The 18134-nt window shown below is 38.6% G+C and overlaps 1 protein-coding gene across 6 annotated transcripts in view; it reads right to left on the reverse strand.

The window, feature by feature from the left end:
• Window positions 1-18134, reverse strand: part of LOC137239920 (proton-coupled amino acid transporter-like protein pathetic) — a 106569-nt gene that overhangs the window by 25298 nt on the left and 63137 nt on the right. For 4 of the 6 annotated variants that reach the window (XM_067765722.1, XM_067765720.1, XM_067765726.1 and 1 more), the window contains one exon: window positions 4780-5564. The exons of 1 other annotated variant lie outside the window; for it this stretch is intronic. In XM_067765722.1, the coding sequence (XP_067621823.1) occupies window positions 5320-5564 (245 nt within the window). In that variant the 3' untranslated portion in view covers window positions 4780-5319. Of the gene's footprint in view, window positions 1-4779; window positions 5565-18134 lie in introns of those variants that run through there. One more of the 6 variants, XM_067765724.1, reaches the window with a different exon arrangement.

Genomic DNA, 18134 nt, shown 5'->3' on the forward strand with positions numbered 1-18134 from the left:
CAGATGGTGTTCTGGGGACATAAGAAGACAGCCCGTGGCGATTCTGAGAGCAGTATTTTGGCAGGCCTGTAGTTTCTTCCAGTGGGTGGTTTTTAGGCTTGGCGACCATATGGGTGACGCGTAGCACGTAATCGGCTGGCTAATTGCTTTGTATGTGGTCAAGAGCGTTTCTTTATCTTTTCCCCAGGTACTGCCAGCAAGGGATTTGAGGATTTTATTACGGCTCTGAATTCTTGGAACAATTGCGGTTGCGTGCGCACCAAAATGTAGATCCTGATCAAACGTCACACCCAAGATTTTGGGGTGTAGGACAGTCGGTAGCGTAGTGCCATCGACGTGGATGTTCAATATGGTCGACATTTGGGGCGTCCATGTTGTAAATAAGGTCGCGGAAGATTTAGTCGGTGACAATGCCAGGTTTCGCGAGGCGAAAAAACTGGAGAGATCAGGGAGATAGCCGTTTATTTTATTGCATAGCTCATCGATCTCTGGGCCTGGGCCTGTGGCCATTATTGTGCAGTCATCGGCGTAGGAAACGATTGTGACTCCTTCCGGTGGTGAAGGTAGCTTAGATATGTAGAAATTAAACAAAAGCGGGGATAGGACACCACCCTGTGGCACCCCTTGTTTAATTCTCCTTTGTTTTGATGTTTCGTTTCTGAATTGCACCGATGTCTGCCGACCACCCAGATAATTTGCGGTCCACCTTTTAAGACATGGGGGAAGGGTAGACCCTTCCAGGTCTTGCAGTAACGAGCCATGGTTGACCGTATCAAAAGCTTTTGATAGGTCTAACGCTACGAGTACTGTTCTATGGTGGGGATATTGATTCAAACCGCAATTTATCTGGGTGCTAATGACATTTAGCGCGGAGGTAGTGCTATGGAATTTTCTGAAGCCATGCTGATGAGGGGCTAGCTGCAAATGTGCTTGGAAATAAGGGAGCAAAATGGCTTCAAGCGTCTTTGCCACTGGCGATAGGAGAGATATCGGACGATATGACTCACCTACGTTAGCTGGTTTCCCAGGCTTTAGTAGCGGGACCACCTTGGCCATTTTCCATTTCTCGGGTATGACAAAGGTGGAAAGAGACAGGTTGAAGACATGCGCTAAATATTTGAAACCCTCTTTCCCTAGGTTTTTAAGCATCGGCATGGCTATGCCGTCTGGGCCCACTGCTTTGGATGGTTTAGCGCGACCAATGGCGTCCTCAACCTCTCTAGCGGTGATGGTAATTGGTGACGCGCTGAGTTTGTGTTTATGTGCGTGTCTATTGGCTCTCCGTCTATCTTTGTCGACCGTAGGATGCATTATATATTGTCGGCAGAAAGCGATTTTTACGCATCCGACAGCACCTTATCGCCAAAGGCGATGGAAACTTTGTCTTTGTGCTTAGTCGGATTCGATAGGGACTTTACGGTGGACCAAAGTTTACCTACACCGGTAGAGAGGTTACAACCTCTTAGGTGCTCTTCCCATTTCGCCCGCTTGTGTTCGTCCACAAGCAATCTGATGCGTTGGTTTATATCCCTTATTTGGGGGTCGCCTGGATCAAGCTGTCTTATAAGGTCGCGTTCCCTCGCTAAGCTCGCGGCCTCCGCCGGGAAGTGGGGCCGGATTTCGGGAATTCTCCCGGCGGGAATGAAATGTGCCGAGGCGGATTCAATGACCTTACGGAAGGCACGCGTCCGTCGGTACAAGCACCACGGGATGTGGAATATAATTCAAGGGAATATCAATTCAAGTTAGATTTCATATTCTCATCAAGTTTTGGTGAATTAAATGCCATAAAAAAGCCTTAGAACTCGCAAAAGAAAGGAACTATGAACGAATAGCGATTTTTACCGATAATCTTATTGCTTGTCTCAACTACTAGCTAAAAATTCAACTAAAAACTCGTGTGTATATGACATACACCAAATAATACGTATTGTTGACTTTGACTTAGTGGACATTATTTGGACACCTAGTCACAAAGGTATCCCAGGGATTGAAAAGGCGGATCTCTGCAACCAATTGTGTACAAATAATAAACACAAAACTATCTAGTGATGAAGCCTTAAATGCCATCAAATATCAAATCCGGCAAAAATGGCATGACGATTTTACAGACTACTCGTCAAACAAACCAAATCTGTTTGTTCAAGTTTTCCCCAAATATTAAAAACAGGACATGGTTTCACAAATATCCAGTTACACCCCTTCAAATTAAACAAATAAACAGAATTTTCACAGGCTTTAGCTATGACACGGCTTATCTGTACAAAATTAATGCAATAAACTATTATAACTGCAGATGTGGTCAGATTGACAGCTATGTACATAAAACGTTTCCTTGTAACCTTTTGGATAATATAAGAAATGATTTTAGTTTATTTCGAAATAATTAAAATTTTTATGACGTTTTTAGCAATATGAAATCTTGCAGAAGCAAAATTTTAAGTTAAAAAAAAATTTAAATTAAGATACTTTGGTTTATCGGTGTTACGATACCGTCCACCACGCCCTTCGCGCAAAGTAAAAGCCAAAAAAGCATACATCGGTCCATATAAGTGGATTGCATCAACAAAAATCCACTACTCAAACCAATCGATTTACTGCAACAATCAACAAGCTACCTTAGCTCTACTGTCTCTACGCTAGCCAAAGAGAAGCCATTCAGAAGTCAAACTACAAAAAAAAAAGTTTCTCAACTGAACACTAGACCGGGTTGTTCGTAATACAAACAAATATTTTGAACGTCCGCCCCTATATTTGAAGCTTGTGTTGAGGGGGTTTTGGAAATACAATTTTAAAAACTTTTCCGAAACCCTTTCAATATAAGCTTCAAATTTAGGGGCGGACTTCCGCAACTGGTTTTTGGGACCCGGTCTAATGGATACCTACTTACATATTTGTTTGGATATTTTATTTTTTTCTCTTGTTTGTTAATTGATTTTTATATAAAAAAATTGCACAAAACCTTCAAAAATAAGTCATGGCCGACCAGAAGATAGAACGTTTATACCTTGTAAACGTTTTTATCATGAGTGGAATGATGCAATAAACCAGACAGGTGAAGTCAATATTACAAAACGGACTCGCATTTGACAATACTCGCCTTCAGAAATTCAAGTATTGCTTCTTGAATTATCTGCAGCACTGATTTTTTCAGTATCATAAAAAAATATTCAGCCCAATTCTAAAAGAAAATTCCGTGCGAGTTTTTTCCCTTCTACCATTCCTCGTATTCTAAATAAAAATTCCTTGTTAGTTTTTTCACTTCTTCCTTTGCTCCTATTCTGAACAATGTTCGAAAAAGCGGAAACCGGTTATGGGAGAAAAGTAGGTATTATGAATGTGAGGGAGAGGGAGATTTCTTTGCCATTTCATAGGAGTTTTTTCACTTGTTAAATTAAAGGGAATGCATCAAAATAGTTAAAGAAAATTTGTTATTTTAAGAAAGGACACTTATTTGTACAAATTTGTGCTGAAATATGTATTTACATTCTACCACAATATTCTCACTGTTAATACAACAACAACAACCACAATATTCTTTATTTTAAGTCGAAAAATATATCATAAGCAACGGAAGAGCTCTTCGCATATTTGATGCAGCCATCCAGAAATTGCGCAAGGATTTTTTAAGAAGGCGTAAATAGATTTTGGCATATGGCGAAAGGCGAACTCAACTCGACTTGGCAGCCAGAAAATTGCTTTGCAGAATGAATGCAGGCAACTCTGGCAGATTTGTGTTATCCCGCCGGTCTTCTTCTTATGCTCCTCTGTTGATGTTGCTGTGGCACCAATTCATTACTCATTTCAGTGAATACCACATGAAATGCAATAATGTGCATTGTTTATACCTTACTTCTTAATTTCAAACAAATTGGCAACAATAATTAAACTTTACAATTTTTTAAACAAAATAAGAAATGCGCAACGAAATTTCAATTGACAAAACAGCTGACTTCGAAAATTCGAAATTCCTATTCCCCAATTATTCTTCTCCCTAGGAGAAAAGAATTGGAGGAATTTTTCCGCGGGAATAAAAAAATCCGCGAGAATATTTAGAATTGGTCTGATTACATTAGCGCCTTTCTGAAGTATGAAGTTACTTGCAGGATAATAACGCTTGCGGCCTGTATTTCCTTTTGTGGGAGGGTTTATTTCTTTTTCCTGAGAGGAAATGGAAAAGTTTTAGTCAACGGAATTGAATGGTTGGATCTTCAGAATATCTCGTGGTCCACAAGAGGAATATGGAAAAATACTGCTGACGTCAATGAAATGAATGACGATTTGGAACAATTTCATGAAGTTGCGGCTTAGTATCTACGAGGCTTGCAATACGAAAACTCGGTATCGACGGTTTACGGTCCCAAGACCCAACATTTATCTATGCAAACCAAGCGCTAAGGTAGGGTAGGTACAAATATATAACGGCAGAGGTTCTACAGCAACGATTCTTCAATCAAAGCAGAGCTTATAGATTTACATGATGGCTAAAAAAGATTTGCTTATCAGAACTTTATTTTAAACAGCTCTGGCCAACCCTGTAAACAAACATTTATACAGATAAGAAATACCCCCAGCCGTATGATCAAACCCGACAGACATTGTTCTGGCTTTTTCTATCTATCCACCTGCCTCTTCTCTCTTATTCCCTTCTGCATTTTCTAGTTTGCCTTAATCGGCTCATTCAATTTCCCTATCCTTTTCATTCTTCCGTAAATCTTCCCACTTTTCCTCTTACTCTTCCCGCTCTTGCTCTTATCCAAATCAATCTCCAACTATTACTCATACTCTTAATCTTATCCTTATTCTTAACCTTCCTGTTAATCTCTTTTACCTTCTTTGTTTCAAACCATTACCCTTATTCTTACTTTTACTCTCAATCTCCATCTTCCTCTTGTTCTCTTTGCTTTTCCGACTTCCCTCCAGATTCCTCTACTTTTTATTCCCATTTCCTCTGTTTTCTCTTTTTTTTCATTTCCCCGTTTTCAATGTGGATATATATCGAATTTGCCTTGTTTCCTCACATTACATTACTAAGTTAGCAAAATAGTACTAACAATTTTCCCTCCTACTACTTTGAAAATCATCACCGGATTATGAGGGCCGTCAAATTTTTGTTGTACCACTGATTTCACCTCTATGGTTTTATTGCGTCATGATGAGTGGTGATGAGCAAATCAAATCAACGTATCGAAATATAACAGCTTCAAACCTGAAGGTTGGAATGACTGATATACGGCATGCAATCATTATTTATACATACACAATGGGTTCTCAAACTATTTTACTTAAATACATTTGTTGCGCGTACAAAAAAATTTACTAATTTATATCTGGGTTAAGAATTTGCTCTAAGCTTGCATAAGTGCCAAAGAAAAAACCACATAAGCCAAATAGTATAATAGCAATATCTTTCCACAATATCCAATTATACTTGCCCAAACCCACTGGGTAGAATGTGATTATATCAATAATTGGTGGTGCAATTAACGCCAATGCTGAGCTGCTTACAGCGCCCACTAGGGAAATAATTGGACCCAAATTTGGTATGCAGACAGCCAAGAGAACTGAAAAAATATATAAGAAAGAAATTATTACAATATAAGGCATGCATGTGTACATATACATATTTGCTAAGCTGTAACTTTCCAATAGCTTGAGAAGTCAGAGAAGAAAAACTCTTACTCTCTTATAAAGCAATTACTAATTGATTAAAATTAAAAAAATTCAAAAAAAATCATGATTTTTATACTCAGCTGAGCAGAGTTCACAGAATATATTAAATTTGTTCGCATAACTGTAATCCGTAACGGCATAAACTAATCGAGTTAGATATAGACTTCTATATATCAAAATGATCTGGGCGAAAAAAGAAATTCATTTAGCCATGTCCGTCCGTCCGTAAACACGATAACTTGAGTAAATTTTGACTGAAATTTGGTATGTAGGTTCCTGGGCGCTCATCTCAAGCTATTTAAAATGAACGAAATCGGACGATAACCACGCCCACTTTTTCGATATCGAAAATTTCGAAAAACCGAAAAAATGCGATAATTTATTACCCAAGACGGATAAAGCGATGAAACTTGGTAGATGGGTTGACCTTATGACGCAAAATAAAAAATTTTTTAAATTTTGGACAATGGGCGTGGCACCGCCCACTTTAAAAGGAAGGTAATTTAAAAGTTTTGCAAGTTGTAATTTCGCAGTCGTTGAAGATATCATGATGAAATTTGGCAGGCACGTTACTCCTATTACTATATGTGTGCTAGATAAAAATTAGCAAAATCGGATGACGAACACGCCCACTTTTAAAAAAGAAATTTTTTAAGTCAAATTTTAACAAAAAATTTAATATCCTTATAGTATACATGTAATTTATGTCAACATTCAACTCCAGTAATGATATGGTGCAAAAAAATAAAAAAATAAAAACAAATTTCAAAATGGGCGTGGCTCCGCCTTTTTTCATTTAATTCGTCTAGAATACTTTTAAGGCCATAAGTCGAACAAAAATTTACTAATCCTTGTGAAATTGGTAGGTGCATAGATTCTATGACGATAACTAAAAAATAAATAAATGTAAGGCGCGATAACCTCCGAAGAGATCTAAGGCCGAGCTTCTCTTCCAATTTGCGTCGTGCTCCTCTTGATTTTCCCTACAAATTGGCCGGACGGGACCTACATGTTTTATGCCGACTCCGAACGGCATCTGCAAGGGAGATGCGTTTTCACTGAGAGCTTTTCATGGCAGAAATACACCCGGAGCACTTGCCAAACACTGCCGAGGGGCGACCCCGCTTAGAAAAATTGTCTTCTAATTGAAAAACCTTATTTCTAAAATTTTGATGTTGCTTTGCCCGGGGTGCGAACCCAGGGCATACGGTGTGATAGGTGGAGCACGCTACCATCACACCACGGTGGCCGCATGACGATAACTATTTTCGGTGAAAATGGGCGAAATCGGTTGAAGCCACGCCCAGTTTTTATACACAGTCGACCGTCTGTCCTTCCGCTCGGCCGTTAACACGATAACTTGAGCAAAAATCGATATACCTTTACTAAACTTAGTTCACGTACTTATCTGAACTCACTTTATCTTGGCATAAAAAATGGCCGAAATCCGACTATAACTATGCCCACTTTTTCGATATCGAAAACTACGAAAAATGAGAAAAATGCCATAATTCTGTACCAAATATGAAAAAAGAGATGAAACATGGTAATTGGATTGGTTTATTGACGCAAAATATAACTTTAGAAAAACCTTTGTAAAATGGGTGTGACACCTACCATATTAAGTAGAAGAAAATGAAAAAGTTCTGCAGGGCGAAATCAAAAGCCCTTGGAATCTTGGCAGGAATATTGTTCGTGGTATGACATATATAAATAAATTAGCGGTACCCGACAGATGATGTTCTGGGTCATCCTGGTCCACATTTTTGTCGATATCTCGAAAACGCATTCACATATACAACTAAGGGCCACTCCCTTATTAAATCCTCATTAATACCTTTAATTTCTTACCATATCGTACAAACACATTCTAGAGTCACCCTTGGTCCACCCTTATTGCGAATCTCGACAAGGCGTCCACCTATAGAAATAAGGCCCACTACGTTTTAAATAATCATTAACACCTTTAATTTGATACCCATATCGTACAAGCACATTCTAGAGTCACCCCTGGTCCACCCTTATGGCGATATCCTGAAATTGCGTCCACCTATAGAACTATGGCGCACTCTCTTTTAAAATACTCTTTCATACCTTCCATTTGATACCCATGACATACAAACACATTCCAGGGTTACCCCAGGTTCATTTTGCTAAATGGTGATTTTCCCTTATTTTGTCTCCAAAGCTCTCAGCTGAGTATGTAATGTTCGGTTACACCCGATCTTAGCCTTCCTTACTTGTTTCCGATTGCACTGGATCACAAATTCCAACTTTTTTTCTGCACCAGAGACGCCATTATGAAATTCCTATGTAAAATCGCCCTCTGATTCCGAAAATCTAGGTTATTTTTTATTCTATGGTAACGTTTTTGAGATATTTACGATTTACCGTTATTAAAAAAAAAAAAAAAAATTGGGTCCACTTAATCATATATGTCTCAAGAACCAATTGAGCAATTCCAAAACGGTTTGAAAACGGTTTTAAAAGGTAATAAAATTTGCTATAAACTGTGCATACAACACTTTTTGCTAGACCCTGTAGATTCTAAGATAACGAACAATCATTACGGATTTTTTAAGTTTTTTTTGTAAAAATATAAAAAAATTTGTATTTTGCGAGGAAGGATCTCGAAAACATTTTATTTTTTTGCAGATTTTTTTTTTCTCTAAGCTCTGTTTTATTACAAAAAAATAAGCTTTCATTCAACAAAATCGATGGACTAATACAAAAGTTATAAGCATTCACTACTTAAGTACCCTACTGGTACAATTGTGTAAGTATTAAATGGATATATTTACTTGAATGCTTATAACTTTTGTATTAGTCCATCGATTTTGTTGAATGAAAGCTTATTTTTTTGTAATAAAACAGAGCTTAGAGAGAAAAAAAATCTGCAAAAAAATAAAAAGTTTTCGAGATCCTTCCTCGCAAAATACAAATTTTTTTATATTTTTCAGTATATCAGTTAGTTAGCGAATACTAACACATATGAACCAGTAGGGTACTTAAGTATTAAATGGATATATTTACTTGAATGCTTATAACTTTTGTATTAGTCCATCGATTTTGTTGAATGAAAGCTTATTTTTTTGTAATAAAACAGAGCTTAGAGAGAAAAAAAATCTGCAAAAAAATAAAAAGTTTTCGAGATCCTTCCTCGCAAAATACAAATTTTTTTATATTTTTCAGTATATCAGTTAGTTAGCGAATACTAACACATATGAACCAGTAGGGTACTTAAGTATTAAATGGATATATTTACTTGAATGCTTATAACTTTTGTATTAGTCCATCGATTTTGTTGAATGAAAGCTTTTTTTTTGTAATAAAACAGAGCTTAGAGAGAAAATAAATCTGCAAAAAATAAAAAGTTTTCGAGATCCTTTTTCGCAAAATACAGATTTTTTTATATTAAGAAAAAAATATTGAAAAAATCGGTAATGATTGTTCGTTATCTTTCCATCTGCAGGGCCTAGAAAAAGTGTTGTATGCACAGTTTATAGCAAATTTTATTACCTTTTAAAAGCTTCAAACTGTTTTGGATTTGCTCAATTCGTTCTTAAGATATATATGATTAAGTGGACCCATTTTTTTTTAAATTTTTTTTTTTGAAAAAACGGTATATTCGTAAATATCTCAAAAACTTTACCATAGAATTAAAAATAACCTTGATTTTCGGAATCAGGGGGTGATTTTACATAGGAATTTCATAATAGCGCTCTGGTGCGTTTTGGCTGTAAACAAGTGTTATAGAAAAAAATGAAAGAAAAATTCTCGTTTGTTGCATGCATGGGATAATTTATACATACAAGTACATTTAAAATAAAACAAGTAAAAAGAAGTTTCAATCCAATGAACATGGACATATATTAATAAATTTATCTGGGATATAACAACTTTTTGTAAGACAACTGATCATGATGATGATGAATGACAACTTAAAGGATCGCTCCAGTTGGAAGTGATGCTATCAACCTAAGTAGTGTTACTCATACATATTGTGACTAATATTAGCAACACTAAGGGATACTATCACTCTAAGCCGATAATAAGCAGTCACTTACATACACGAATCAATCATTATGTATACACATATGTCCATACAAGCAGCGGAGATATACTCACAAAAGTATGCAAACATCAGCGAAGTATTACTCACATACACACGCGCATATGGCTATGCGAGAGGCACGTTTATAGCATCTGTAGTTTATAGCTGGTAAGCAAGTAGTAAATTCTAGAAGAAGAAACGCCTAGAAGTATGCGAACGAGACAGCAGAGTATAAAAGGAGCGAAAGCTGAGTAAGCAGCAATCAGTTTGATTTAAGCACGCTATTGGTTGCGAAGTATAAGTGTTATTGTGAAGTACTTTCAAAGTTGTCTTATAAAGACCATTTGAATTATTGAATATTGGAGTTATTTATTCGACAATTTAGCGATACGAACGTTAGTAGAAGGTTGCAAATAAGCAGAATTTCAGAAAATTCGTTACAATTGGTGTCAGAAGAGGAATTGTTGAATAAATTCCGAAGATTGGGAATATAACTTGGACATGGCAAAGTTAAGTGAATTCAGGATCCAGCAACTGAAAAAGGACTTGGAGAACCGTGGATTGAATACAACCGGCAATAAGATCGAACTTCAAGCACGGCTACGAGACGCTATGGAGACGGAATGAATTAATGTGGACGAGTATGTATTTTATCCTGATGTGGAAGAGTCAGCGACTAAAATGGAGGAGAAGATAGAGACTCCGAATCCATTTGCAAGTGTTGACACTATCGCGATACTAGCAGTGTTGAAACAAATGCCGTCACAAATATTAAACGAAATGTCTTCTCAACTAGAAAACCAGAAGACAAGTATAGCATCCCTCCTGGAATCACAGGAGACTCGTATAACATCCAAGATTGCAGAACAAGAAACGCGTATTTCAGAAATGTCGACACAGATAACAGCCAAGGTTGAAGTACAGGAAACACGAATTTCATCACAGCTGGAAGATCAAAAGACATATATGGCAACTCAACTGAAAGAACAAGAGACACGCATAACAGTGCAACTAGAAGCACAAGAGGCGCGTATATCATCAAAACTCGAAGCCCGCATGGACGAAAAAATAATGCAATTTGAAGAAAAATTCGAGGCAGAGGTGGATGCTTTGAGAGGTCGTATACAGGAATTGCATCTTAATCGCCCGGCTGCTTCAGCGAGTAATACGAAAGTAAAAACTCCATCTTTTGACGGTTCTGTTCCTTTCCAGGTCTTTAAGCTACAGTTTGAGAAGACCGAAGCAGTGAACAACTGGAATGCGGAAGAAAAAGTTGCTGCACTGTTCGTGGCATTGAAAGGGCCTGCAGCTGAAATATTACAGACTATTCCAGAGTACGAGCGGAACAGTTATGACGCATTGATGGCCGCTGTGGAGAGAGGTTATGGAAGCGAGCATAGGAAACAGATATCCCAAATTGAGTTGCAAAACCGTTACCAAAAGGCGAATGAGACCTTGCAGGAATTTGCGTCGGATGTTGAAGGATTGGCTCATCTCGCAAATGCAGACGCATCCTTGAATACACTGAAAGGGTAAAGATTTTATAAATGGCATACGGAACGTCGTAACGAAGCGAGGCTACATACGCAAACCCAAAGAAAACATTTGCTGAAACAGTATCCCATGCACTGACTCAGGAAACTGCCTCACTTTTGAGTAAGTCCGCTTACAAAGCTCATCGTGTGGAAGTAGAAAGGCCAGAGTGGGTAGATACAATTTTGGAATCACTGAAGGGATCACAACAGAAAAATGCAGGAGTTATGAAATGTTTCAAGTGCGGAAACCCAGGCCACATTGCACGTCATTGCAGCATCGGTCCTAATAGTTCCAACAATGTGGGAGGCCGTAAGCGCAGAGCTGAAGGAGATGAGCAGATCTCCAAGTCCACTCAGTCGTTAAACTAAAACTAGTCAGCCGCAGGGGGCGACAGCTGGCTCCCGCATTTGAATGCCTCATAATATCTATCTCACAAATTGGAAGAAGGTCAAGCAATCTTACTGTCGGAGGGCATGTAGATGGAAAGGAACGTTTACTGACAGTAGATACGTGTGCATATCATTCCATCATTCGATCAGATGTAGTCAACAAGAAGATAAGACCATTTCTCGGACCCCAGCGGGTTAGGGGTCAGAATATACCCGCGGTAGGTATGCCTGTCGTAAGAGGAGACTAAAATACCAATTCAAGGGGCTGTGTAGCGCAACCCTTCAGGTTACCAGCACAATATATAGCTTCTCCAAACACCATTGTCAACCTCTCCTATCCGCGGCGAACCCTGTTTCACTAACAGACGGGGCTCTGGCGACCCTAAGCTCCTCATGGAATTTGGGGTTGGGGAGGGAGGGGATGGCCTGAAGGTTTAATGTGGCCACATAAATCGTTCCCGAGATGGTCGGGCTAGCACCTTAATGGTGCTGTGGTACCGGAGCGTACCGGATCTGTATCTGGCAAAGGACCATCACATCGATAACACTCCCCAAAGCCTTCGGGGAGCAACCTTATCGCTACAACAACAACAACCATTGCTCGGAGCAAGATTACGTACAGCCACGGGAGAGGATACTCAGGTAATTGGAGAAGTAGAATGTGAAGTAGCAATTGGAACGTCACGGTACTACATAATTTTATAGTGGCAGATATTATTGATGAAATCATAATTAGAGTGGACTTCTTAACCGACCAAGGCATCAAGATCGAAATGCAAAGCACGACGATGCGATATAAGAACATGGATGTGCCACTTAATTTCGGCTACGAGGGAGGCTACAGCAGTATACGAGTGCTGGTGGAAGAGAGTCAGCAGATACCACCAAAATCAGAAGCAGTCATCTGGACAAAGGTTGCTGGAGATTGTGGGACAAACAAATTGTGGGTTGTCGAAGCAGCAAACAAATCATCACCGAATGTACTTGTAGAGAAAACCCCGGCTATGACAAAACAAGATGGACGCATTCCGGTAAGAGTACTCAATGAGTTCAAGTCACCACTCAAACTGACCAAAAGAGCTATTTTGGGAAGATGACAAGAGGCTGAAGTAGTTATTAACTATAAAAAGGTCCATGAACACGTTTCATCTATTAATAGATACTGATCTTTCAAATGACATCACGGCATGGACGGAGGGACTAGAGGAAGCCTATCAGAGTAAAGCAAAACAACTGCTCCTAAAGTACGCCAACATATTTGGCCAAGATGGCTCCAAACCAGGCCGCAACCACGTTGTGAAACATCAAATTGACAAAGGAGATGCGAGGCCGATCCGTCAAGCTCCTCGTAGTGTTCCACTGGCGAAGCGGGAAGTTGTGAGTCAAATCGTACAAGAAATGAGCGACAGCGGCGTCATCGAACTATTAGCCAGTCCATGGAGCTCACCTGTGGTACTTGTGAAGAAGAAGGATGGAAAAATTAGGTTTTGCGTGGACGACGTTACTAAAAAGGATAGCTACCCATTGCCAAGAATTGACGATACTCTGGACTCGCTATCTGGTACGAAATGGTTTTCCACACTGGACTTGAAAAGCGGCTACTGGTTAGTGGAGGTAAAGGAGTAAGACAAAGAGAAAACAGCCATCAGTGTCGGTGATGGTCTTGGGCAATTTACAGTGATGCCTTTTGGACTTTGTAATGCACCAGGTACTGAAAGGACTACACTGGAAAACATGCTTGGTGTACCTGGACGACATCATCGTATTGGGCAAGAACTTTGATGAACATCTTAAGAACTTGGAGAAAGTTTTCCAGAGAATAGCTGGCGCTGGTCTGAAACTAAGTCCCAAAAAGTATTCGCTGTTTAAAAATGAAGTAAATTATTTGGGTCACAAGGTAACGACGGAGGGCATCTGCACTGCGAATGAAAAGATAGAAGGTGTAAAGGATTGGCCAAGGCCACAGAACTTGCATGAATTAAGAAGTTTATTGGGCTGTGCACATATTACCGCCGGTTTGTACCAAAATTTTCCAGCGTAGCCCATAGCCTCCGTGAGCTTACAAGAAAAATAAAGCTTTTGAATGGACGAAGGAGCAAGAAGTGGCTTTCCAAACATTGAAGGAGCGTTTGTGCACCGCCCCAATGGGAGGCTATAGGAGGCGTTTTATCACAACTGGTCGATGGACAGGAGAAGGTAGTTGCGTATTACAGCCGTTCAATTGGAAAACCAGAGAGGAACTATTGCGTTACACAGAGAGGGCTGTTGGCATTGGTAGAGTGCATTAAACATTTTCACAACTACCTCTACGGCCAGCGATTCCGCGTCAGGACAGATCACGCAGCGTTGAAATAGCTCTTGCAGTTTCGTAATCCAGAAGGGCAATTGGCACGGTGGATCGAGCGACTACAAAGCTATGACCTTTCCACTGAGCATCGAAAAGGTAGTACCCATGGAAATGCTGATGCAATGTCACGAAGACCATGTAGTTTGGAATTCAAGCACTGTTCAAAGGCCGAGGCTAAAGAAGACATTATAGATGTGCGGCTAATGACTATAACATGTACAGCTGAATGGGACAAGGAACAACTAAGGAAGTGTCGGCTAGAAGATACTGATCTGTCACATGTTATGCAAGGGCTCGAACGAAACGAAAGACCAAATAGAGAGGAAATGTCAGCAGAGAGTCCCATTGCGAAGTCATATTGGGCACAGTGGAACAGTTTAGAATTGATATCCGGTTGCTTGCATCGAGTATGGGAGACTGAGGATGGTCAATGCAAGAAGAAACTGATAGTTGTTCCCAGAGAGAGGATTCCTGACGTGCTCAGCGAGCTGCATAATGGTCCAAGCGGAGGTCATCTTGGAATCACGAAGACGCTCGAGAAGATTAAACAGAGATTCTATTGGGTTGGTTGCCGTTAGTCGGTCACTGAGTGGATTGCGAACTGCGAGGTTTGCAGCAGAGTGAAAGAGCCCAAAACCCGATGTCATGGGCAGATGAAGCAATATAACTCAGGTGCGCCATTTGAAAGGATCGCTATGAATGTCGCAGGTCCATTTCCTACTAGCAACTGCGGAAACAAATATGTACTGGTGGTTATGGATTATTTCAGCAAATGGCCAGAGGTATACACAATCCCAAACCAAGAAGCGGAAACAGTAGCAGAAGTGGTTACAAACAATTGGGTTGCAAGGTATGGTGTACCAATGGAGTTACCTTCTGGCCAAGGCAGGAATTTTGAATCAGCTATGTTCCAAGAAATGGGTAAGAAGTTGGGCGTTCGAAAAACACGGACAACTGCATTGCATCCTCAGTCCGATGGTATGGTGGAACGTTTCAATAGAACCTAGGAGGAGCATTTAAGGAAAGTAATACACAAGTACCATAAGGAGTGGGATACACACATATCATTATTCTTGATGGCTTACCGATCGGCAGTGCATGAGACAACGGGCCAAACTCCCGCAAAGGTAATTTTATGCAATGACCTTCGACTGCGAGCTGATTTGAAGTTTGGGATAGATGCCGATGCGGAGAGAAATTTCAAGAAATCTACTGGTGTCTTGGAAGAAGAGCTGAGAGAAATACACGATCTTGTAAGGCAACGAACACGAATGTCACTCATAGATGAAATCCAGATACGATAAAGCAATTTATTCGGAAGGTTTTCAGGAAGGAGATTTAGTGCTGTTATACAACCCATAACGAAAAAAAGGTTTGTCCCCGAAATTGCAGTGCAAAGTTATAAAACGAATCAACGATGTAGTTTAGCGCATTCAAACAATTGGCAAACCACGAAAAAAATTAAAGTGGTTCATTTGGAAAGGCTGGCAGCGTGTAGACGGAAAAATGTGTCTGATCGGGACGATCAGACTTAGGTGGAGGGTAGTGTGACGAATATTAGCAACACTAAGGGATTCTATCATCTCTAAGCCGAAACTAAGCAGTCACTTAACATACACGAATCAATCATTATGTATACACATATGTACATAAAAGCAGCGGAGATATACTCACAAAAGTATGCAATCAGCAGCGAACTATTACTCACATATACACGCGCATATAGCTAAGCGAGAGGCTATAAACGTGCATATGTAGTTTATAGCTGGTAAGTTTATGTCTGGTAACCAAGTAGTAAATTCTAGAAGAAGAAACGCCTATAGAAGTATGCGAACGAGACAGCAGAGAGTATAAAAGGAGCGAAAGCTGAGTAAGCAGCAATTGGTTGCGAAGTATAAGTGTTATTGTGAAGTACTTTCAAAGTTGTCTAATAAAGGCCATTTTGCATTATTGAATGTTGGAGTTATTTATTCGACAATTTAGCGATACGAACGTTAGTAGAAGGTTGCAAATAAGCAGAATTTCAGTAAATTAGTTACAATATTGTTTGAGCTTATTGTTTTGTCGTAAAGCAATATGCACTCCCCCGCAAGGTATTCGTCGGATACATCTATAGACACGATAATTTGTAGGTGGGTATATATGTACCCACATGCCTTGATAAGCGCTCATGATATAACGTTACATCCACCAATATACTTGTGCATAGCCATGACGTAATAGTGGTTATATTTATTTTGGATATAACAAAATTGGCTAGACTTAAGGATGAAACCATAAAGGATCGTTGGTAAATGAAAGCTTTTGGACGCCAACCTATGAATCCAACATTTTTTACATATTGTCTGGACAATTAGAAAAACCGCCGTTTTCGATCCCACATTATTTTATATACTGAGTGTAGTAAAATATGCACATGTGTGTATACGTACCGGTGAATATGTTTAGATCAACACTCAGATACTATTCGCCCTATATGTTGCATGTTTATATTCGCATCGATAAGGGCTTACGATTTACTATTGCATCCTAAAATGTACTTGTATGTAGAAATTATCCCGAGCATGCAAGAAACGAGAATATTTCTTTCAACAAAGCGGAAACATAATCAAAAAAAAAAATTTTAAAAATCAAAAGAATCAATTACTTTTGATTTTTAATTTTTTTTTTATTTTTTTTTATTTTTGATTACCTTTGATTTTTATCAATAATCGTAAAAAATCATGATTTTTTAATCAATTGAAAAGTAATCATTAAAAACCATATCGCACACTAACTACAAAAGAGTCACAACTTAAAATTTTTCAAAATCGGTTTTTTTCCATAAACCAATTCACAGTACACATCTCTAACTGCCCCTTAAATTTCGTTGTCATTATTTTCTTCTTTAACTGGAAAATTACCGTTATGCCAGTTTTGGTGTAGATTGCATCGCTTGCGCTCTATCAACTAAAGAGTACTATTTTTAGTTGCGTCAATGTGCTTAGGAACAAGTGAACAGTTTTTTTACGCATAAAGTGTATTATTTTAAATTCTGACTATCTTGTTGCAAAAAAGTTTTAACTTTGTTGTGTATTAATTAAAATTGTGTCTTTTTATACGTAAAGAGTGAGTAAATTTGCTTGTATTATTGTGAAATGTGCCTTTTTTGATGAAATAATTGTGAATGTACGAGTAGTAAGTATTCTTAGAAATAGTCATAATTCAAAATTGCTATATATTTTGTCCGTAAACAAATAATTACAACAAAATTTCGTCAATTCATTTTATAATGAAGGTATCCTTCTTTGTAAAACTGGATTTCAGTATAACATTACAGACGTTTTCACATAAACCGTTTTTCTTCTCTACTGAACATTTACATTTTTTCAAGTGGTGACTCTTTTGTAGTTAGTGTGCGATATATGTAATACTATATTGCTAATAGAAAATGCTCGCAATGTGTTTTGAATTCGAAATTAAAACAAGACAGCCTATAAAATTTTTGTGATTGTAGCAGCATAAGTGTGACAAGAAAAAATTTAAATTTAGGTACATTCGATTATTGAATACAAAGGCAAAAACGTTTAAACAGCAATATATCGGCACTCTGATGTTTGGGAATGTACCTAGCCTTTTATAGCAATATAGGAGTATTACATATATGTTTAAAACAGAAAATAATGGCAAGTAATCATTAAATGGCGTTTAAAGAAAATAATCAATGGAACGGCTAATCATTACCATTAGTAATCATTATTTAACAGGTATGGGTTTCGTTTAGGTAACTAGAATACAAGACGAAAGTGCGACGATAATCGTCCAAACCAGCCATGTTTTACAGGAAGGTATGGCAAAGGAGGAATAGAAAAATTCTTCACTTGTAGGAATTCACCCGGCAATGCTCGGCCTACAAAATTAAACACATAAACCTTTGCTGTCCGACACCGTTGTTTACTGTAGTTGTTTTTCTTTTTGCAAGCTCACTTGCAAAATAAAAACGCTTGAAACTATCTAAACAGTTTCATCATGGCGGAGCCATGCAGGTGGTGGAAGTTTATCAGCTAATTGGTCCCCTTTTTAGCTGCTTTGACACTTCTACTTCTGTGTTGTTACGGCTTCTTTGTTATTTTCGTGTATATGCTCATTCGTATGC

Source organism: Eurosta solidaginis, chromosome 2, assembly GCF_040869045.1.
Source record: "Eurosta solidaginis isolate ZX-2024a chromosome 2, ASM4086904v1, whole genome shotgun sequence".
NCBI lineage: Eukaryota > Metazoa > Arthropoda > Insecta > Diptera > Tephritidae > Eurosta > Eurosta solidaginis.